The sequence below is a fragment of the Pristiophorus japonicus genome, chromosome 1 (genome assembly GCF_044704955.1).
Source record: "Pristiophorus japonicus isolate sPriJap1 chromosome 1, sPriJap1.hap1, whole genome shotgun sequence".
Lineage (NCBI taxonomy): Eukaryota > Metazoa > Chordata > Chondrichthyes > Pristiophoridae > Pristiophorus > Pristiophorus japonicus.
This window is the reverse complement of record NC_091977.1, coordinates 344,794,338-344,818,479: the sequence shown is the minus strand read 5'-3', so window position 1 is coordinate 344,818,479 and position 24,142 is coordinate 344,794,338. Positions and strand designations below refer to the sequence as shown.

Sequence of the window (24,142 nt, the reverse complement as noted above, 5' to 3'; positions counted from 1 at the left end):
GGCGCGTCACAATGTCTCTCCCCTTAAGTTAAAGGGGAGAGCTGCTGTGAACTCTGCAGCCACTTTAGTGGCAAGCACTGGGCCAGCAGGGAGGGTTTCGGCCGTGCCATAATACCCGCGGCCATAATTGGCGGCCCGACCTGGCAGTCGGCCGACAAAAAAAACATGGTAGCTAAGGCGCCCTCCCCTTTAAGGGCAGCAGTGCCGCCATGGCAGTGTGTACCGACAGCAAAAGCTGTTGGGGCACTGACCTGCGGAAGGGCTGCTCCCGTAGGGCAATTTCACGAAGGGGTACCCGCCAGTCATAAAGGGGTGCACGCTGCGGCGGGAAAACGGGCGGGAGCAGTCCTGGACACCGCTCCAAAACTGAAGTAGGGCAATTTCCAAAATGGCGGCCAGAGGATTTATCGGAAGGGGCAATTTCGACCCCCATAGTCTACAGTACAGAAACAGACCATTCGATCCAACTGATCTTTGCTGGCATGTATGCTCTACATGAGCCTCCTCTCACCCTACCTCATCTAACCCTAGCAGCATACCCTTCTAATCCTTTATCCTTATCTAGGGTTCCCATTAAATGCTTCTATGCTATTCACCTCAGCTAATCCTTGCGGCAGCATGTTCCACATTCTTAGCACTCTTTGGATAAAGAAGTTTCTCCTGAATTACCTATTGCATTTATTAGTGATTTTCTTATATTTATGACCTGAGTTTTGGACTCCCCCCGCCCCCCCCCCCCCTCCCCCCCACAAGTAAAAGCATTTTCTCGACGTATACCCTATAAAACCCTTTCATAATAAAGACATCTGTCAGATCACACATCACCCTTCTCTTTTCTATAGAAAAGAACCCCGCCTCTTCAGCTTTTCCTGATAAATATATCCCCTTAGTTCTGGTATCAGTCAAGTAAATCTTTTTTTGGACCTTCTCCAGAACCTCTATCTTTTTTATAATAGAGACCAGAACTGTTCACAGCACCCTTAATGTGGTCTAATCAAGGTTCTATATAAGTTTAACCCTCTGTAAATGAACCCCAGTGCTCAGTTTGCTTCATGACCTTATTAACCTGTCAATATATTTCATAACACCAATCAAGTTAGATCAAAACAGTGTACATAAAACACAGTTTTAAGTGTGCTATGATGTGTACAGTAGAGCAAATGTATAACTTGCATAGGACATACTACTGAAACTTTTATGCAACTTTCTTGAATTATATTCTAGAATTGTCATGAACTTGAAAAGATGGATCTGGAAGAATGTATTCTGGTAAGAATTTCTTGAGGCTGTTCCATTTCTATTTGGTTGTATTTGAGCTATCATTAGGAGGAGAATTGCTATATAACTATTCTAAGTTAATACTAAAGCAGGGTGATTTTTTTTTTATTTTGTGGAAGGAGGGACTTGGTGGCAGTATAGGTTGTACCTTGTGCATTCATTTGTGGCACCTGGGTTTGAAAACAGCCATGAGTGATGGATTAATCTTTATTCCCCTCTGGGACCTATGTTAAGTAAATTTGGACAGATTTAACCCAATTCCACTGGCCATTGTCCACAGTATGGAATGTTTCATAATTTGGCACTGAAATAATTCACCCTGGTGCAGTAGGGATTAATCCTCCTGGTATTTGGGTTAAATACATTGTTGGGACAGTGGAGAACGCTTTCATTTGCCCCTCGCTGTACCGACTTGAAAATTGTTTATGTTGTCACTGGGTAACTGTGCTCCATTCCACAACATTGCTATCGAGAGATAATTGCAATCTTTGCTAAAACATTGTTTTTACAAAATGTGAAAAAATAATTTCTTCCTAAACTAGGTTTGCTATCCTGAAACCAAGTTAACAGCTGTCACATATCTTCCCCCATTTTTCTGATGCATGATTCTGCTATATAGGGATAGATGTAATATTCTGATTATCTTTGCTCTTGATAACCATGATGGGTTAATCTGTTTAGGGTATATTATGCTGTTGGAAACTTTATGAAAACTCATTTAACATCATGAATAACTAGTGTTCCACATTAAGAATCTAAAGTTACCTTTTTGAAACCACCATTTATGATGCCTTCTGTGCTACAGTTTTAGCAAATTATATTATATTGGCATGTACTTCTCATGCGTGTCAAGAGCATCAAATGCATGTTATGAAAGGAAGTGTTTAAAAATACAACCTCTCTGGTTAGATGTTTTAGTTTTGCTGTTAAAATGTTTTCCCTTAGTTAATATAATTAGCCAATGGATTCTCTGAATGTTATCTATGGAGTGGTCAAATACAGCAGTTCACTTGTATTGAATGTTAAGGTCATAACTGGTAAAAGATACTGGTTTCTGCACTACTTTGGTACTCTGTCATTTATATAGGCACATCGCTTCATATCTTCACTTGTGCAGCACAGAAATATCTGTACAACACACAGATACCCTTCTCAGACCACACTGTAGGGGTGGTCAGACATATTGGCTGAGGTGGATTGGGAATCTACATTAAAAGGTATGAATGTAGACAAGCAATGGATAGTATTTAAAGAATAAGAACAGGTTTGTCAAACATGATTTCCCTTTCATAAAACTACGTTGACTCTGGCTTATATTACAATTTTCTAAATGCCCTGTTACCACGTCTCTAATAACAGATTCTAGCATTTTTCCTACTACTGATGTCAGGCTAACTGGCCTATAGTTCAGTGTTTTTTCTCTTCCTACTTTCGTAAATAGCGGGGATACGTTTGCTACCTTCCAATCTGCGGGAACCGTTCTAGAATCTGGAATTTTGGAAGATGACAACCAATGTATCCACTATGGTGGTTGCAAGGTGACCAGGACTGGGGATTAAATATTCAGGGGTATTTGACAACCCGGAAGGACAGACAGAGAAAGGAAAAAGTGGTGGGGTAGCTCTATTGATAAAGGATGGAATCACTGCAATAGTGAGAAACGATATTGGCTCAAATGATCAGAATGTTGAAACAATTTGGTTGGAGATAAGGAATAATAAGGGAAAAGTGTCACTGGTGGGCGTAGTCTATAGGCTCCCTAACAACAACTCTTTTGGTCGTAGTATAAACCAGGAAATAATGGGTCTTGTAAAAAGGGAACAGCAATAATCATGGGTGATTTTAACCTCCATATTGATTGGACAAATCAAATTGGTCAGGGTAGCCTTGAGGAAGAATTCTGAGAGTTCCTTGAGCAGTATGTAACAGAACCAACCAGGGGGCAGGCTATCTTGGATCTGGTCCTGTGTAATGAGACAGGATTAATAAACAATCCTAGTAAAGGATCCCCTTGGAATGAGTGATCATAGTATGGTTGAATTTCAAATTCAGATGGAGGGTGAGAAAGTTGGATCTCAATCCAGCATACTAAGCTTAAATAAAGGAGACTATGAAGGTATGAGGGCAGAGTTGGCTAAAGGAGATATTTCACTACTCAAGAAAAATATAGTTCAGTGAGGAGAAAAGGGTGTAAAAGAAAAGATAACCATCCATGTCTAACTAAAGAAATAAAGGGTGGTATCCAATTTAAAAACAAGGGCATACAAAGTGGGCAAAACTAGTGGGAGGACAGAAGATTGGGAAGCTTTTAAAAGCCAGCAAAGAACGACTAATAAAAATATTAAGGAAGAGAATATAGACTATGAAAGTAAACTAGCACAAAATATAAAAACAGATAGCAAGAGTTTCTATAGGTATATAGGGCTCAATCTTGGCCAGGAGTTGCTCCGTTTTTTTATTGGAGTAGGCTGATTTTTGCACCAGTGTAACTCAGTTACGTTTTTTTTAGGTTAGTTTTTTTTTTCTCAAAAGGGGGCGTTACCAGCCACCTACGCCAGTTCTGCCCGTTTAGGCAACTTTGGCCAGCTAATAGTTACTGCATTTCTACTTAGGCCAGCATATGTGGCCACTTGAGAAAACCCTTGCGGAGAGGTAAAGGAAATCGATGTAGGTAAGTACATCGGAGGCCATTCGGCCTGGGATAGGGGCGGGAAGCGGAGAGGACCTGGACCTGAACCAACCAATCCTTAGGGAACAGACTTGCGAAATCATCCTTCCTTCGCACAATTAAAATAAGAAGAAATAAAAAATTAAAGTCCTACCTTCACCTTCAAACTGCAATTCACCTTTCTGCACCCAGCCCGGGAAGGCAGCGGGCTGGTGCAGGATGCCACTCTGCCTGGGCTAGCGACGACACAGCGCACCGGGAGGCCACTCAGCCTGTGCTAGGGACGGGACAGCGCACTGGGAGGCCACTCGCCCTGGGCTAGGGACGGAACAGCGTACCGGGAAGCCACTTGGCCTGGGCTAGGGACGGGACATTGCACCGGGAGGCCACTCGGCCTGGGCTAGGGACGGGACAACGCACCGGGAGGCCACTCGGACTGGGCTAGGGACGGGACAACGCACCGGGAGGCCACACGGCCTGGGCTAGGGACGGGACAACGCACGGGAGGCCACTCGGCCTGGGCTAGGGGCGGGACAACGCACCGGGAGGCCACTCGGCCTGGGCTAGGGACGGGACAACACACCGGGAGGCCAAACGGCCTGGGCTAGGGACGGGACAACGCACCGGGAGGCCACTCGGCCTGGGCTAGGGACGGGACAACACACCGGGAGGCCAAACGGCCTGGGCTAGGGACGGGACATCGCACCGGGAGGTCACTTGGCCTGGGCTAGGGACGGGACAACGCACCGGGAGGCCACTCGGCCTGTTAAGGACGACACAGCACACCCGGCCTGGGCTAGGGACAACACAGCGCACCGGGAGGCCACTCGGCCTGGGCTAGGGACGGGACAACGCACCGGGAGGCGACTCGGCCTGGGCTAGGGACGGGACATCGCACCGGGAGGCCACTCGGCCTGGGCTAGGGACGGGACAACGCACCGGGAGGCCACTCGGCCTGGGCTAGGGACGGGACAACGCACCGGGAGGCCACTCGGCCTGGGCTAGGGACGGGACAACGCACCGGGAGGCCACTCGGCCTGGGCTAGGGGCGGGAGCGATTGAACTGGCCGGCATAGGAGCTCAGAGTGGCTGCAATTCAGAGAGGGGAGGGGGAGGGAGGGGGCGACCTGGGAAGCATAGGGGGCCATAGAGAGGAGGCTGCAATTCAACGGAAAGACTGGGGTGGGAGGGAGGAAGGTCAAGACTCATGGGGGGTGGGGGTGGGGATGAGGAGAGGATAAAAGACCTTTGGGTGTAGTCCATCCAGAGAGAGAGAGAGCAGCGAACCTGTCCTGTCCCCTTTCCTGCCGTGTGGATCTCCTTCGAAAGTCTAATCCTAAGTATGGGGGCAATACTGACAATGCCATACCTTGACCGAGTATTCTACATCATTGTGCTACGTAGGAGACAATTGATTAGAGCTCATCACATCAGGAACATCAGAGCCCGTAGGCTGCTGGGCAGGAGGTCTTGCCCACCTCGGCAATTTCGAGACAGGCGTTTGTACCTGCACCTAAGTGATTCAGATTGTATCAGAAGGCTGCGTTTCCGCAGAGAAGTTGTCCATGAGATCTGAGTTGCTGAGCCCAGACCTGCAGCTGAGAAGCGTCAGGTGGACTGCTTTGTCAGTTGAAGTGAAGGTTACAGCTGCACTTTCATTCTATGTCTCCGGATCGTTTCAAGCTACAACTGGTGATGTGTGCGCCATCTCTCAACATGTAGTACATGTTTCCATTCGCCAGGTCACGGCTGCACTGTATGCGTGGAGGAATGACTTCTTCAAGTTCCCAATGACCGCCCAAGCAATCCATGACGGGGCTGTGTAGGGTTCTCGAGGATTGCTGGCTTCCCAAAGGTACAGGGCTGCATTGATTGTACCCACATCGCCTTGTGAGCACCTGTGGAGGATTCCGAGATGTTCAGGGACAGAAAAGGCTTCCACTCCATTAATGTGCAGCTCGTGTGTGACAACATGCATCGCGTTATGTCAGTCGATGCAAGATACCCTGGCAGCACCCATGATGCGTTCATCCTACGCGCCAGCGTTATATCTGCTATGTTTGAGCAGCAGCCAGAAGGGCAGAGCTGGCTACTGGTAGACAAAGGGTATGGCCTCGCCACCTGGCTATGACGCCCCTACGCGTAACCCGGACGGAAGCTGACCGTCAACACAACATGTCGCACATTGCGACGCGCAGCATCATTGCGAGGACCATTCGCATCTTGAAACAGCGTTTCCGATGCCTGGACCATTCTGGAAGCTACTTGCAATACTCCCCTGAGTTTGTCGGTCAGTTCACTGTTGTGTGCTGCATGCTGCATAATTTGGATATCATGAGGCAGCAGCAGCTGGTAGTGGAAGAAGACCCACCTGCGGTGAGAGTGGCTGATGATGATGATGTGGAAGATGCAGGTGACGAGCAGGAGAAGTTGGAGGAGGATGATGATGAGGAAGCCATGCAAGTGCCTGAGGCCGGAGCACGACGGCGAAGGAGGATGGGCCATCGTGCTCCTTTAATGATTGCTCGAGCCTTGTGCCAGCACCTCATCCATGAACGCTTTACTGATTCTTGAGGGCTCAGCGACAACTATTCCATATGGACATGTTTATTTTTTGGACCTGTTCCATAATGTTGTGTTGTGTTAATGGAACATGATTCAGTTTTAATGTAAAATATTTTATTCAAAAGTTTACGATGTAAACTTTACTGTGATAAAATTATTCTTGTATCAAACTTTACTGTGTCTCAGCGGACTGAAACATTCCCTCCCTGATGGCCTGTGTCATTGCCAGTGTCGTCCTTTCCACTACCTTTGACATTACCTCCCTCATGGCCACTGCCGTGCTTTGCACTCCCTCTGACATTCACTCCCTCATGGACACTATTTCCCTCACTGATGTTCCCGGACATCGTTCCCATTTCCCGTGTCATTGCTGTTACTTCTCCCAACAGATCCGCTACCTCATCACTCACCCCACTGATGGTGTCCAGGAGTGATCGGGTAAGGCCAATGCTGTCCGCACTCAATGCCATGATCTGAACCACATTTGTTGCATCCCGCATCTCAGGAGAGCGTGGTCGATTTCTCCTTCCCCTCACCCTGGGTCTGCCTCGCGGCATCCCAGTGGAAGCCGCAGCCTCAGACGGTGGGGCCCTGAGTATGCCTCGCGGCATCCCACTGGGACCCGCATCCTCGGACGGTGGGGCACTGGGTGTTACTTGCTGCAGCCCACTACTGGGACCCGCAACCTCGGAATGTGTGAAACCATGGAATGTCCCACCAGAACGAAAACCGCAAGTCACGGAAGGGGTTGGCATTTCCATGAACTGCACCTGCTCCATATTCAGTAGAAAAGTGGCAGCTTCATCCAGCTCACGTCATTCCTCCCCCCATGGTCTGGAGGGTTGGATTGTAAGGTGTTCTCTTCAGGTTCATCAGCGTCTGAATCATCATCTACATCTTCAGGATTGGCCTCAAGTTCTGCAAAATATAACACAACAGTCAAATGGTTAGCAGTAGAGGAGGGGGCAGGATGGGTGGTATGAGTAGGATCACACATAGCAGACCAGGCAGCAGGTTGATTTTTCAGGACTTACCCTCTCCCTCGAGTGTGGGCCCAGTTTGTGCAGTACTGATTGTTTTTCTCCAAGGGTGTCAGTGGGTACAGATTTGTCAGGCCGCCTCCTGTTCGAGTTCTTTCCCTTTTGTTGTGGGACAATTTCTTCTGCAAAGATGAAAATGCAACTTTTTAGAGAGGGTGTCTTTCTGCTGGGTGGGACATATACAGCTGGTCACATTTACAATTGCAGTTGCATTGAATAAATGAAAATATTACTTACACTAACTACTTGACCAAGGTCCTGCCATTTCTTTTTACATTGGCTTCCAGATCTCTTGGTGTTCACCAATGTGCAGAAATCTTCTGCAACTTGGGCCCAGCGTTTCTTCTTCTTTTGGTGGCACTTTTATGTGACCTCTGCTGGTATCCAGCTCCTGCCATCTGGTCTCAATGATATTAACTAGTGTCTCCACTTCTTCCAACAAGAAATTCTTTGTCCTTGGTCCATGTCACTGTATTGTTGCAGCTGCTCTGAGACACTCCCAGCACTTTCCCAATGCTCTTAGACACACAGTACTGATTTTGCATGCAGCAAGCAGTGATTTTTCCAAATACAGCACTCCTTCTAGCACTCCTGGCATGCAGCAGTGATTTTTCCAAACACAGCACTGCTTCTGGCATTCAGCAGTGATTTTCCTAACACAGCACTCCTTCTGGCACAAAGACACAAGCAGCTCTTTAAAAATGGCCTATTGCCAACTTGTAGCGCTACTGCGCATGCATGGACATCACTATTCTCCACTACGCATGTGCAGACGCCCTGGCATATTTTCCAGCGCAGAACGCAGGCTCCACCCGCCGAGGCGACTGGCCACGCTGCCCGGCTGCAGTGAAGAGGCCAGACAGCGGCCAAAGTTGGAATATTTTTTTCCAGAACATCTCCAGACGTGCCTACTCTTTATAGCTCCCTTGTTAAACCCTTCTGCATTGCTATCTTTTGCTTGCCTTTTAGAAGTCTCCTCAAAACCAATCTGACCATACTTTTTGTCATCTATCCTAAATCGTCCACTACGGCTCGGTGCCTTTAGCATAGAACACACCCAAAGTGCTTCTCTTCTTTGAAGTGCCTTAAGGTGCTTTCTATTTCAATTTGTATTAATATAGTACCTTGATGTGTCTGCTGATTTATATGAATTATGGTCTTTGGTCCACTTCTCAGTTGCCATTCTTTCCTCCCCCGCAACACTCACATCAAGGGCAAGTACCTAGTAATGTTCAGCACTAGAAAAGATCGTTCTGGTCCATATGCCTAATTTCAAAATTATTTATATAAAAAATTAAATGGACAGACAATCCTTTACAGCCTTACACTTCGACCCATCTACTTTTCTACTATTTGTTGCACCCTGATGATGCAGTACACCCAGGCACAGGACTAAAAGTGTCTTCCTTGTCCTTTCAATTGCTGCTTTTACAAAAAAAATTCTATCATGCTCTCTCTTGAATTTCATGACCATTTTGCCCTGATTTTAACCGAGCCTGCATGATGGCAAAGGGGTGGGCAGGTGGTTAAAATAATGGTAGAATACTTACCGCTACCTTATCGACGCACTATTGCAGGCGTTATCCCCTACAGATACAGGACACCCCTCCACAACCCCAGCATGTCTGAACACAGGTAGGATTAAAGCTAGAGGACCATTAGGATCATAATTGAACACACCAAAGGGATGCTGAAGCAGCAGTTCAAGAGTCTCGACCAGTCCAGGGGCTCCCTACAATATGCCCCACAAAGGGTATCCTATATTTTAGTGATTTACTGTGTACTGCATACTGCACAGTCTTTCACTACAGAGAAGCCTGCATTGGAGGCTGCACAACTGGGCAGCAGTTGTCCTCACTAGACTGGGAAGGCTAGGAAGAAGGAAGACCACCTCTCAACACCTTACACATGAGTTGTGAGGGATCAGCTAATTGCTCAGTGAATTTGATGAGCTGCTTATTCCCCTGCCTCGAAAACTTACTTGTTGCATCCTTCACCCTTCCTTAACCTTGCATTGAAGAACATTCAAACCATCCAGACAACTTCTATACTAATGACATACTGACAATGCAGACTCAAGCTACTAGTAAACTACACTGCAGACCAACGTACCTAATGTGATAAAGGTTTAATGGTAAACATCATAATCACCTTCCATTCATTTCTCTCAGTGCTTTTCTTAAAAGACTATCTCTGCAGAGTGTTGATGACGTGAGTTGACACCACACAGGCAGGAAGCGAACTCTTCTATATTTTTAGCCATATTACGAAAAAACCTTGGCAGGCCATCCAATACCCTTCTGAATTCCTCATCTCTAAAGCTGGAAGAGGACCTTGCCCTCCAGCGATCTGGCTCTTGGGCTGTCTCTGCCATCCAGTACCTGCTGCTACTGACTCATGCTGGGTGATTCCTCTGCCTTATTATCCAACTCATGCAGAATGCCAGATCTAGGAAGGATGGAGTCACTGGTATTGCATGTTCAGGAGGATCGTCCTGCTCAAAGGTGTCTTCTGCAGTAGCCTCTCACTGCTGAGCACGATCTAGAAGAAAGAGAAAAGGGACGAATTAGAATGGCTGATAGAAGGTGACAGTCTTGATAATGCACTTGAAGTTGTGAAGCTTGCTGCATATTTACTGAGGTGAGTGGCTGTTAAAAAGGTAAGGTGGAATGAGGATGCTCAGGTAAGCCGCCAGCCTTGTCTTCCCTGATGTTCATGGCTCTGCTAGGGGCACTGATCTCGGCCCCCCCTTTTTCTTAGTCCTCTCCCTGGCATTGTGTTGATTTTTGCGGCAAAAAGAGAGGGCAGAGTTGGTGAGTGGCTGTTAAAAAGGTAAATGGAGATCTGTAGGACTTGTGCATACAGTGCATGTGTTGAAAGGTGGGGAGGTAGTACGGTGGATTGAGGATGGGGAGATGATGAATGTAAAGGCAAGTGTGTAATACGTAGTGAGGTAGGAATTCTAAGAGTTGGTGGTTGTGAAAGCGCTAGGATGTGAAAAGAAAATAATGTGTGAAGTGAGGAAAGGAAGGAAGTGTGTGTTTAGAATGAGAGTGTTGCAGTGTACTCTTTTGGTTGTATGGGGAAGGGGTGAGAGATATGTTTCTGGTGCAGTTGAGATGCATGGAGTGATGAAGAGCTGTACTCAACCTTGCAGTTCTTGTGAGGTAATTGAACCTCTTTCTACATTGAGCCCAGGACCTGGGGGTGATGTTGGTGGCACTGACCCTGCCAGTCATCTCTGTTCAGACTCTGAATGGTGGCCTTAGGGATGCTCTCTGAAGCTTCTGGGAACAGTACCACTTGCCTTTCCCTAACTTCCTCCACAAGGACCTCCAGGTAAGCGTCAGAAAACTTGGGGGAGGTAGCCCTTCTACTCAGCTGTGCTGTGAAATTACTTTGAAGCGTTCTTCCAGGAAAAATGAAAGCGGGGAATGTAACCTCGCTTTACGTGATGCATTCCCACTTTAAATAGGCATCAGGAGACGTGCCAGAAATTGAGCACGTTGTGTGAAGACTGTCGTATTACTGACTCGATTGAGAGGACAGCCTGTCAGTCAAATGGAAATGAAATCCAGGAATTCGAATGGTCGAGGCATCACTCCATCGACGTCATGGGGGGGGCTTCCCTTCCCACCCTGCCCACCTCTCCTGTCTGCCCGATTTGCTTATGCCTACATTGACTCCATGAACAGCTGTTCCATGTATTCACCTCTTAAGTAAATTAATCTAAACTGCCTCTCTACTTTCCTTGTGTGTGCCTATTGATCAGAGGTTGTGGACATATGCCACTCAACCCAACTTGTTTTGTCTTGATTGTCACCGATTTTTCTAATTTATGATTTGTACAATAGAGTCTTTAATATACTAGGTCATAATATAGTCTTCAAATACAAAGCAATTAAAATCTTTAACTTGGGGTTAGTAAAGTTATAGAAAGTGTAACACAGAAGGAGGTCGCCCAGCCTACTGCATTTGTGATGGTGTTAGCTATTCAACTAGAGCCATCTACTCTAATCCCACATCCCTGTATTCCATAGAGTAATAGAGGTTTGTGAGCATGGCATTTAATCAACTATATTTTATTTCTAACTCGGGGCTCAGGTGGAAAAGGGAGAATAAATAATAGTTCAAAAACAAACGAAAGGGAGTCAGAAATTGTGCTTTAGGCACTCTTTTCTCTTCTTGGGCAGTCCACAGGAGTTGAGGATGACTTGCTTCCACACTAATGAGTTCTAAGGTGACTGATGAGACCAATGTGGGATCTACAATCTCTGTCACAGGTGGGGCAGGTGGTGGTTGTCGGGACGGGTGGGTTGAGGTGCTTGGTTTGTCGTACGCTCCTTCTGTTTGTACTTGGCTTCTGTTTGCTCACGACGAAGAGACTCAAAAGTGTTCGGCGCCTTCTCGGATGCTTCTCCTCCACTTTGAGCGGTCTTGGGCCAGGGATTCCCAGGTTTTGGTCGGGATATTGCACTTTTTCAAGGAGGATTTGAGGGTGTCCTTGAAGCATTTTCTCTGCCCTCCTGGGATTCGCCGTGTCGGAGCTCGGAGTAGAGCGCTTGTTTCAGGAGTCTAGTATCAGGCATGCGGACAAACTAATGTGGCCCGTCCACAGGATTTTGTGGAGGCAGCGTTGGTGGTCCTTCTCCAATGCTTTGAGGTGCCTACTGCACATAGTCCATGTCTATGAGGCATATAAGAGGGCGGGTATCACTACTGCTCTGTAAACCATGAGCTTGGTGCCGGGTTTAAGATCCTGGTCTTCGAACACTCTCTTCCTCGGGTGACCAAAGGCTGCACTGGCACTCTGAAGGAGTGTTGACCGTAGGCTCCCAAGGTATGAAAAGTGGTCCACATTGTCCAAGGTCTCATCATGGATCTTGATAATCGGGGGGCAGTAGTGTGTGGCGGGGGCAGGTTGGCAGAGAACTTTTGTCTTACGGGTGTTTAATGTAAGGCCCAGATTCTCGTACGCTTCGGTGAAGGTGTCGTCGATGGTTTGGCGTTCGACCTCCGTGTGTGCACAAATGCAAGCGTCACCTGCATACTGTAATTCAATGACAGAGGTTGGAACGGCCTTGGATCTGGACTGGAGGCGATGGAGGTTGACCAATTTCCCGCTTGTCCTGTAGTTTAGCTCCACTCCAGCGGGGAGCTTGTTTAGGGTGAGATGGAGTATTATAGCGAGGAACATTGAGAAGAATGTTGGTGCGATGACACAGCCTTGCTTGACACCGGTCTGCACATGTATTGGATCTGTGATGGATCCGTTGGTAAGGATCATGGCTTACATGTCATCGTGAAGCAGGTGGAGGATGGTGACAAATTTTTGACGGCAGCTGAATTTGAGAAGGACACACCATAATCCCTCTCGGTTGACAGTCGAAGGCCTTTGTGAGGTCAAAGAAGGCCATGTGCAGAGGTTGATGCTGCTCCCTACATTTTTCTTGGATTTGACACGCGGTAAAAATCATGTCCATTGCACCCCTTAGTGGGCGGAATCCGCATTGCGACTCTGGGAGAAGACGGTTGAGGAGGATTCTTACGATGAATTTCCCTGTGGCAGACATCAGGGAACCTCCTCTGATTACCACAATCAGACTTGTCACCTTTTAATAACATAACATAAGAACATAAGATTTAAGAACAGGAGTAGGCCATCTAGCCCCTCGAGCCTGCTCCGCCATTCAACAAGATCGTGGCTGATTTGGCCGTGGACTCAGCTCCACTTACCTGCCCGCTCCCCGTAACCCTTAATTCCCTTATTGATTAAAAATCTATCTATCTGTGACTTGAATACATTCAATGAGCTAGCTTCAACTGTTTCCTTGGGCAGAGAATGCCACAGATTCACAACCCTCTGGGAGAAGAAATTCCTTCTCAACTCGGTTTTAAATTGGCTCCCCCGTATTTTGAGGCTGTGCCCCCCAGTTCTAGTCTCCCCGACCAGTGGAAACAAGCTCTCTGCCTCTATCTTGTCTATCCCTTTCACTATTTTAAATGTTTCTATAAGATCACCCTCATCCTTCTGAACTCCAACGAGTAAAGACCCAGTCTACTCAATCTATCATCATAAGGTAACCCCCTCATCTCCAGAATCAGCCTCGTGAATCATCTCTGTACCCCCTCCAAAGCTAGTATACCCTTCCTTAAGTAAGGTGACCAAAACTGCATGCAGTACTCCAGGTGCGGCCTCACCAATACCCTATACAGTTGCAGAAGGACCTCCCTGCTTTTGTACTCCATCCCTCTCACAATGAAGGCCAACATTCCATTCGCCTTCCTGATTATCTGCTGCACCTGCAAACTAACTTTTTGGGATTCATGCACAAGGATCCCCAGGTCCCTCTGCACCGCAGCATGTTGTAATTTCTCCCCATTCAAATAATATTCCCTTTTACTGTTTTTTTTTTTCCCCAAGGTGGATGACCTCACACTTTCCGACATTGTATTCCATCTGCCAAACCTTAGCCCATTCGCTTAACCTATCTAAATCTCTTTGCAGCCTTTCTGTGTCCTCTACACAACCTGCTTTCCCACTAATCTTTGTGTCATCTGCAAATTTTGTTGCACTACATTCTGTCCCCTCTTCCAGGTCATCTATGTATATTGTAAACAGTTGTGGTCCCAGCACCGATCCCTGTGGCACACCACTCGCCACCGATTGCCAACCTGAAAAGGACCCATTTATCCCGACTCTCTGCTTTCTGTTCTCTATCCATGCTAATACATTTCCTCTGACTCCGCGTACCTTTATCTTCTGCAGTAACCTTTTGTGTGGCACCTTATCGAATGCCTTTTGAAAATCTAAATACACCACATCCATCGCTACACCTCTATCCACCATGCTCGTTATATCAAAGAATTCCAGTAAATTAGGTAAACATGATTTCCCCTTCATGAATCCATGCTGCGTCTGCTTGATTGCACTATTCCTATCTAGATGTCCCACTATTTCTTCCTTAATAGTTTCAAGCATTTTCCCCACTACAGATGTTAAACTAACCGGCCTATAGTTACCTGCCTTTTGTCTGCCCCCTTTTTTAAACAGAGGCGTTACATTAGCTGCTTTCCAATCCGCTGGTACCTCCCCAGAGTCCAGACAATTTTTGTAGATTATAACGAATGCATCTGCTATAACTTCCACCATCTCTTTTAATACCCTGGGATGCATTTCATCAGGACCAGGGGACTTGTCTACCTTGAGTCCCATTAGCCTGTCCAGCACTACCCCCCCTAGTGATAGTGATTGTCTCAAGGTCCTCCCTTCCCATATTCCTGTGACCAGCAATTTTTGGCATGGTTTTTGTGTCTTCCACTGTGAAGACCGAAGCAAAATAATTGTTTACGGTCTCGGCCATTTCCACATTTCCCATTATTAAATCCCCCTTTTCATTTTCTAAGGGACCAACATTTACTTTAGTCACACTTTTCCGTTTTATATATCTGTAAAAGCTTTTACTATCTGTTTTTATGTTTTGCGCAAGTTTACCTTCGTAATCTATCTTTCCTTTCTTTATTGCTTTCTTAGTCATTCTTTGCTGTCGTTTAAAATTTTCCCAATCTTCTAGTTTCCCACTAACCTTGGCCACCTTATACGCATTGGTTTTTAATTTGATGCTCTCCTTTATTTCCTTGGTTATCCATGGCTGGTTATCCCTTCTCTTACCGCCCTTCTTTTTCACTGGAATATATTTTTGTTGAGCACTATGAAAGAGCTCGTTGAAAGTCCTCCACTGTTCCTCAATTGTGCCACCGTTTTGTCTGTGTTTCCAGTCTACTTTAGCCAACTCTGTCCTCATCCCACTGTAGTCCCCTTTGTTTAAGCATAGTATGCTCGTTTGAGACACTACTTCCTCATCCTCAATCTGTATTACAAATTCAACCATACTGTGATCACTCATTCCAAGAGGATCTTTTACTAGGAGATCGTTTATTATTCCTGTCTCATTACACAGGACCAGATCTAAGATAGCTTGCTCCCTTGTAGGTTCTGTAAGTTTCTTGAAGATGGTCACAATTACGGTATTTCTGAAATCCCCTGGCATGCTCTCCTCCTTCCAGATAAGAGAGATGGGGGTTATACCATGCTTTAGTACTTTGACAGGGATTCTATGTGCTTCCGAGGCCTTGTTGTTCAGTTGTTGGAGGGCCTTTTCAATCTACAGGTAAAGACACTACAGGTAGTAAAAACTAAAAGTTGTAAAGTGATTAAACCAGGAGAGAGAAATAAGAAACATGTGAGTGAAAGATTAGAGCCGAAGGACATGTTGGGCTGTGTGGCCCAAATAAGCGTTCTTTATACAAACGCATGGAATATAATGAATAAATTGAAAGAACTGCAGGCGCAAATTCAATTTGGAGGGAATGACATGGTAGCCATTATTGAGACATGACTGCAAGACAGTCAGAACTGGGAACTATAAATATGCACCAGGTTATAAGGTCTACAGGAAAGATAGGAAAAATGGTAGAGGGGAAGGAGTAGCCTTAGTTATTCAGGATGAAATTTTAATGGGGGTTTTAACTTTCATATAGATTGGGATAATCGGGCTAGCACATGTCAGAAAGGTAGTGAATTCCTTGAGTATGTCCGGGATAGGTTCTACAACACATTGTTGCAGAAAACAACAAGGAGGCATGCAATATTAGATTTAGTAATGAGTAATGAACCACATTTAGTGAACAGCTTAACAGTGTGTGAACATTTCTCGAATTACGATCATAACATGATTAAGTTCAACGTAGTTTTTGAAAGGGAGAATGAGAGGTGTTCAAAAAATAATTTAATGTGATACAAAACCAGTTTATACCCCCAAGGGGCAAGTGCTCTACTTACCAAAAAGAACAGCCATGGAGGACTAAAGCAGTAAGAGACAATATAAAACTAAAAGGAAAAAGCAAACAAAAATGCAGATCCTGGCAAATGGGAAAGAAACAAAGAACAGCAAAGAGTGACAAAACGGATACAAAAAGGAAGTATGAAAAGAAACTTGCAAGGCATATCAAAGTCAATGCATTTTTTTACAATTATATTAGGAAAAAGAGGGTGGTCAGGAACAATGTTGGCCCCATGAAAACTGTTAATATTGTTGATAATTGACTGGGTAGATGCAGAGAGGATGTTTCCCCTCCATGGGAGAATCTAGAACTAGGGGGCATAGTTTCAGAATAAGGGGTCACCCATTTAAAACTGAAATGAGGAGGAATTTCTTCTGAGGGTCATGAATCTTTGGAATTCTCTACCCCAGAGAGTTGTGGAGGCTGGGTCATTGAATATATTTAAGGTGGAGATAGACAGATTTCTGAATGATCAGGGAGTTGAGGGTTATGGAGAACAGGCAGGGAAGTGGAGTTGAGACCAAGATTAGATCAGCCATGATCTTATTGAATGGTGGAGCAGGCTCGAGGGACCAAATGGCCTACTCCTGCTCCTTTTTCTTATGTTATGATAATCAGGAAATGGCAGATATATTGAATAATTATTTTGCATCAGTATTTACGGTAGAGGAACAGGATAGCATGCTGAAATAGAAAGGAAACTAATATTGGGACAGGGCCTCAACAAAATTAACAGTAATAAAATAATGGCACTGAAGAGTGACAAATCCCCAGCACCAGATGGTTTCCATCCCAGGGTTTTAAAGGAAATAGGTGAGCACATTGCAGATGCCTCAACTATAATCTTCCAAAGTTCTCGTTTCAGGAACCGTTCCTTTCGATTGGAAAATTGCGCATGTCACTCGCTATTTAAGAATAGCGAGAGGGAAACCATGGAATTATAGACCAGTTAGCCTAACATCTTCTGTCTGGAAATTACTAGAGTCTATAATTAAGGATAGGGTGACTGAACACTGGAAAATTTTCAGCTGAGGAGAGCCAGCATGGATTTGTAACGGGTAGGTCATGCCTGACTGAACGATTTTAGGTGGCGACTAAAGTAATGGACAGGGGAATGTCTGGATGTTATTTATATGGACTTCCAGAAGGCATTTGATAAAGTCTCTCAGGAGACTGTTAATTAAGGTTGAAGCCCATGGAATTGAAGGCAAATTATTGATCTGGTTAGGAAATTGGCTGAGCGGCAGGCAACAGAGTAGAGATAATGGGCAGGTACTCTAATTGGCAGATCCTCACTGATCTGTGTTGGGGCCTCAACTATTTATTAATGACTTGGGATAGAGAGCCACATATCCAAATTTGCCAATGACACAAAGATGGGGCGGCAGTGTAGATGAAAGCATAAAATTACAAAGGGATATTGATAGATTAAGTGAATGGACAAAACTGTGGCAAATGGATTTCAATGTAGGCAAATGTGAGGTCATCCACTTTGGACCTAAAAAGGATAGAACAGGGTACTTAGTAAATGGTGAAAAGCCAAATAGAGTGAAGGTCCAAAGAGACTTGGTGGTCCAGGTACATACAGGTAAATGTCATGAACAGGTACAGAAAATAATCAAAAAGGCTAATGGAATGCTGGCCTTTATATCTAGAGGACTAGAATCCAAAGGGGTATAAGTTATGCTGCAGGTATACAGAGCCTTGGTTAGACCACACCTGGAATACTGTGAGCAGTTCTGGGCACCACACCTTGGAAAGGATATATTGGCCTTGGAGGGAGCCCAGCATAGATTTCCCAGAATGATACCCACACTCCAGGAGTTAAATTACAAGACGAGATGGCACAAACTAGGGTTGTATCCCCTGGAATTTAGAAGGTTAAGGGGTGATTTGATCGAAGTTTTCAAGATATAGGGGGAATATAGAGTAGATAGAGAGAAACTATTTCCACTGGTTGGGGAGTCTAGCTCTAGGGGGCATAGTCTTAAATTAGAGCCAGACCTTTCGGGAGTGAAATTAGGAAACACTACTTCATACAAAGGGTGGTAGAAATTTGGAAAACTCTTCTGCAAATGGCAGTTCATGCTAGATCAATTGTTAATTTTAAATCTGAGATTGATGATTTTTTGTTAACCAAAGGTATTAAGGAATATGAGGCCAAAGGCAGCTATATGGACTTGGTTTGCAGATTAGCCAGGATTTCATTGAATAGCGGAACAGGCTCAAGGGGCTAAATGGCCTACTCCTGTTCCTATGTTCCTATTTGTGATGCATTGCTGTTAAAAAAATAACTGCATGGAATTGCCTTAGGGTAGTTTGTGAAAGTGATCCTCTAGTAAAATGCATGTTAGGATTGTATCCCTCAGTCAAAAGTTAATCAATACCAATACAAGTTACTGATGTATTCTCCAAATGAAAGATGACGAGAATTCCTTAAAATAATACATCATGTTTGTGCTAGAAGAAAAGAGAATGTGGAGGAAAATGACCCGGCCATTACTTGGTCTCCAACTTGCTTTTGTTCACTTTGTGACTAGATATATGGTCAAGTCCTAGCAATTAATAGGTGAAATTATGGTATGTAAAGTGAGAGAGAGATCTTATCCTTTATTTTTCCCACACCCCATTTCATGGCACAGGCCTGATCTTACCCAACAATATAGATAATTGCATGGCCAACTTTGGGGGCAACAAGGGGCAGGAAAAAAGATGAGAAAGGAAACCAGGACAAGTTAACATTATTGAAAAAAGGTTCAATGTAATGGTATAACTGAGACCTGACTAAACTATTGCATCTTTGCTAGTGCCTGGCCTGCTGGTCAGAGATGTTGCGATCAAGGAAGAAAATAATATATTTTAGTTATAGATCTGCTGAGCAGGAGGAAATAGACCACTAAATGTTTTTTGCAGATAAATAAGTTCTAGATATTGACTAGAAGAGCTGAAGTGTGTTTCTAGAGGTGGTGCAGAATTTCTTCATTGCTCAGCCAATGTGTATAGTGGCTATTCGAGATCTAATCTAAAGCTTTGATCCAGTATATCTTCGGTACCGTGCTCGGGGATGTTGCTGTGTTGGAGGATGCTATCTGTCAGATGAGGTTAAACTGAAGCCCCACCTGCTTGTTTAGGTGGATGTAAAAGATTCCATGGCACTATTCAAAGAAGCATTTCTCCCAGTGCTCTAACAGGCATTCATCTCTCACTCAACAGCACATGAACAAATTAACTGGTCATTTTATCTCATTTGCTGTTTGTGGAACTTTGTGTGCAAATTGGCCTTCAAAACAGCAGTGACTACACTTCAACCAGAATTAGGTGACTGTGAAGTATCATGGGGCTGTAAAAGGAGCTATATAAATGCCACGTTGTTAAATCTTTAGTAATGATACAATATTACATAAACACCAAAACAACTTATATTTATAGTGCGCCTTTAGCATAGTAAAACATCCCAAGTTGCTTCATGGGAGTTATCGTAATAAATTTGTCACCGAGCCACATGAGCTATTGGGGCAGATGACCAAAAGCTTGATCAAAGAGGTAGGTTTTAAGGAGCGTCTTAAAGGAGGAAAGAGCAGTAGAGAGACACGAGATGTTTAGGGAGGAAATTCCAGGGCTTAGGGTCTCGGCAGCTGAAGACACAGCAGCCAATGGTGGAGCGATTTAAAATCTGATGCGTAAGAGGCCAGAATTGGAGGAGCGCGGCTATCTCGGAGGGATGGAGGAGTTTAGAGATGGGGAGGGGCAAGGCCATGGAGGGATTTGAAAACCAGGATTAGAATTTTAAACTTGAAACGTTGCTTAGCCAGGAGCCAATGTAAGTCAGCGAGCACAGGGGTGATGAGTGAATGGGACTTGATACAAGTTCGGACATGGACAGCGGAGTTTTGGATGACTTCAAGTTTACGGAAGGTAGAAGATGAGAGGTGGGCCAGGAGTGTGTTGGAATAGTCAAGTCTAGAGGTAACAAAATTCATGGATGAGTGCTTCAGCAGCAGATGAGCTGAGGCCGGGGCAGAGTCAGGTGATGTTATGGAGGTGAAAATAAGCGGTCTTCGTGATGGCGCGGATATGTTGGAAGCTCATCTCCAGGTCGAATACGACGCCAAGGTTGCGAACAGTCTGGTTCAGCCTCACACAGTTGGCAGGGAAAGGGATGGAGTTGGTGGTTAGGGAACGGAGTTTGTGGCAGGGACTGAAGACAATGGCTTCAGTCTTCCCAGTCGGACAAGCAGTCAGACAATTTAGAGACAGTAGAGGGGGTAGAGAGAGGTGGTGGTGAGGTGGAGCTATGTGTCATCAGTGTACATGAGGAAAGTGGTGTGTTTTCGGATGATATTGCCAAATGGCAGCATGTATATGAGAAATAGGTTGTCAAGGATAGATCCATGGGGGACACCAGAGTTAACGATGCAGGAGTGGGAAGAGAAGCCATTGCAGGAGTAACGAGGTCACGTGAGATGGAAACGTCGAGGGTGGCTGCGAATATGGGTAAGGAAGTTTATCTGGAGGGAGAGATTAAGGGACGATTTGGGGGCGGTGAACTCAGGAGAAAGAGCATAAAATAGAAGAGCATCTAGAATCCATATATTATTAGTACTCGAGTACCCATAAAACAAAAACAGCAATGATGCAAACATAATTGTCAACATAGCCAAGTTTGCTGACAATACAAAGATGGGAGGAAAAGCAATGTGTGAGGAGGACACAAAAAATCTACAAAAGGACATAGACAGGCTAAGTGAGTGGACAAAAATTTGGCAGATGGAGTATAATGTTAGAAAGTGTGAGGTCATGCACTTTGGCAGAAAAAATCAAAGAGCAAGTTATTATTTAAATGGAGAAAGATTGCAAAGTGCCGCAGTACAGCGGGACCTGGGGGTACTTGTGCATAAAACACAGAAGGATAGTATGCAGGTCCAGCAAGTGATCAGGAAGGCCAATGGTATCTTGGCCTTTATTGCAAAGCGGATGGAGTATAAAAGCAGGGAAGTCTTGCTACAGCCATACAGGGTATTGGTGAGGCCACACCTGGAATACTGCATGCAGTTTTGGTTTCCATATTTACGAAAGGATATACTTGCTTTGGAGGCAGTTCAGAGAAGGTTCAGTAGGTTGATTCCGGGGATGAGGGGGTTGACTTATGAGAAAAGGTTGAGTAGGTTGGGACTCTACTCATTGGAATTCAGAAGAATGAGAGGTGATCTTATTGAAACGTATAAGATTATGAGGAGACTTGACAAGGTGGTTGCAGAGAGGCTGTTTCCACTGATGGGAGAGATTAGAACTAGAGGGCATGATCTTAGAATAAGGGGCCGCCCATTTAAAACAGAGATGAGGAGGAATTTCTTCTGAGGGTTGTAAATCTATGGAATTCGCTGCTTCAGAGAGCTAGGACATTGAATACATTTAAGACAGAAATAGACAGTTTCTTAAACGATAAGGGGTTACGGGGAGCAGGCAGGGAAGTGGAGCTGAGTCCATGATCAGATCGGCCATGATCTTATTGAATGGCGGAGCAGGCTCGAGGGGCCATATGGCCTACTCCTGTTCCTATTTCTTATGTTCTTATAATTGGGCTTCAAGAAAGTAGATTTTGAAGGGATTCCAAATGAGTTTAAAACATTTAATTTAAGGAAATATTGCTGTTCGAATTCATCCTGGTCAAATAAAACTTATTAAATAAAGATATTGGGAATAAATACAAGTCTTTCAAAACTTAAAAAGATCTAGTAGGTAGAATGTCTGTGTGTATTATAAAGACAAAATCAGATGAAAAAAGTCAAGACAAACATTGGATAGATTTCTGAGAATAACCCAAGTAACAGTCAAGAGTTTTTCAGATATATATGCAGTGAATGAAGGGCAGAATCAAATATTGGTCACAATAATGAGAGTATGCAAACACTGAAGGATATACAAAGGTTAGATCCAAAATAAAGTACTTGGTATCGATGGCATCTTTCCATAAGTATTAAAGGAAATAGGGACCAAATTTAAGTGATGTTTTAACAGAAATTTTAATAAGTGAGCTAAATTGAGAGAAGTTCCTAAGGATTGGAAAGTGGCCAATGTAATGCCATGATTTAAAAAAAATGTTAAAATATGTTATATGAAAAGTATTTTTAAAACATTTTGGAGAGATCAAGTGGTGAAACACCTCAAAGGATTACTTGTTAAAGGACAGTCAGTGTGCCTTCAGGAAAAGCAAGTCATATTTAACTAGCCTAGACATGTGGGTGGGAGGTGGGGGGGCGTTCGGAGAATTCAACTAATGTTTATTTACATTCAGGGGCACAAGTTTAACATTTTGTTTATTCATTCATGGTATGTGGATGTCGCTGGCAAGGACAGCATTTATTGCCCATCCTTAATTGAGAAGCTGGTGGTGAGCCGCCGCCTTGAACCGCTGCAGTCTGCAGTGAAAGCATAGCAGTTTGGTATAACTGAGGAGCACATTGGAGAGGAGAATAGCACATGAAGGATTTTATGCAATTTTCTGGTCAGCTGCTGGTGAGCACTACTCAGCTGTTCAACAATACTGCTCACTAATACCAAAGCTATCACAGAAGATGGTAATGGAGTGGAAACTGTATCAAAAAGTGGTAACAATGGGGGGAAATATTAACAGTGAAGTGTGTGTGTGTAGCAGGTTTAATTTCGGTGTGTTTGGCTGCATGTGCTTTCCCCTCCGGAGAGGCGGGTTAAATATTAGAACATGTAAATGAGTGTATTTCAACGATATTTTCACTGGCGTTTAAATTTAACAGCACATGAATAGGTTTCCCGGGCTTCCTAAAACTCGCTATTGAAATCAAGGCGAAAAGACTGACCCAACAATTCATGAGGCTTATTAAAAGTCGCGCACACAACAGCAATAAATACTGAGTGCTCACATCTGCTTGCTTGCTTCCCACTGAGAAAGCATTGGTTGAGATTACTTGTGAGAGGCTAATCTGTGCACTTTGGAGGTATTAAGACTCAAGACCAGGATGGGTGGCGCCATGGCTGCCCCAGATTGGATGAGAAGCAAGATGACCAGCAGCAACAGCCTGCTGTGGAGAGATCGGCAGGGGAGCCGCAAAGGGGTTGAGGTTACAGGAGGCACTACCTGCAAAAGAGGGTATACAGGCAGTGGCTCCGCTTCCTTGACCTTTCGGAAGAGCAGTGCTTCCGGAGGCTCAATGTCAGATGGTTGCAGACATCTGTACCCTCCTAGAAGGCGATCTGCTATTTGCTGGAGGTGGTGATCAAAACTGTACATAATACTCCAGGTGTGGTCTCACCAGGGCCCTATATAATTGTTATAAGACATCTTTACTCTTATACTCAAATCCTCTTGTAATAAAGGCCAACATACCATTTGCTTGCTGTACCTGTACGTTAATTTTCAGTGATTTGTGTACAAGGACACCCAGGTCCCTCTGAACACCAACATTTCCCAATCTCTCATCATTTTATAAAGTACTCTGTTTTTCTATTTTTCCTACCAAACTTCACATTTCTCCACATTATATTCCATTTGCCATGTTCTTTCCCACTCCCTTAGCCTGTCTATATCCCCTTGAAGTCTCTTTGCATCCTCCTCACAACTCACTGAGCCTTGCGGTACCCCACTATGTCGTCTACCAACCCGAAAATGACCCGTTTATTCCTACTCTGTTTTCTGTCCATTAACCAATCCTCAATCCACGCTAGTATATTACCCCTAATCCCTAGAACCCTAATTTTGTTTAATAACCTT

At 44.7% G+C, this 24,142-nt stretch overlaps 1 protein-coding gene across 11 annotated transcripts in view; it reads left to right on the top strand.

Moving 5' to 3' along the window:
- LOC139273318 (F-box/LRR-repeat protein 2) overlaps positions 1–24,142 on the top strand; it is a 334,467-nt gene that overhangs the window by 217,596 nt on the left and 92,729 nt on the right. For all 11 annotated transcript variants that reach the window (XR_011595063.1, XR_011595064.1, XR_011595065.1 and 8 more), the window contains one exon: positions 1,225–1,269. Coding sequence is in view for 2 of the 11 variants with exons in the window: in XM_070890121.1 (XP_070746222.1) it covers positions 1,225–1,269 (45 nt within the window). In the remaining 9 variants the exon portion in view is untranslated. The remainder of the gene's footprint in view (positions 1–1,224; positions 1,270–24,142) is intronic.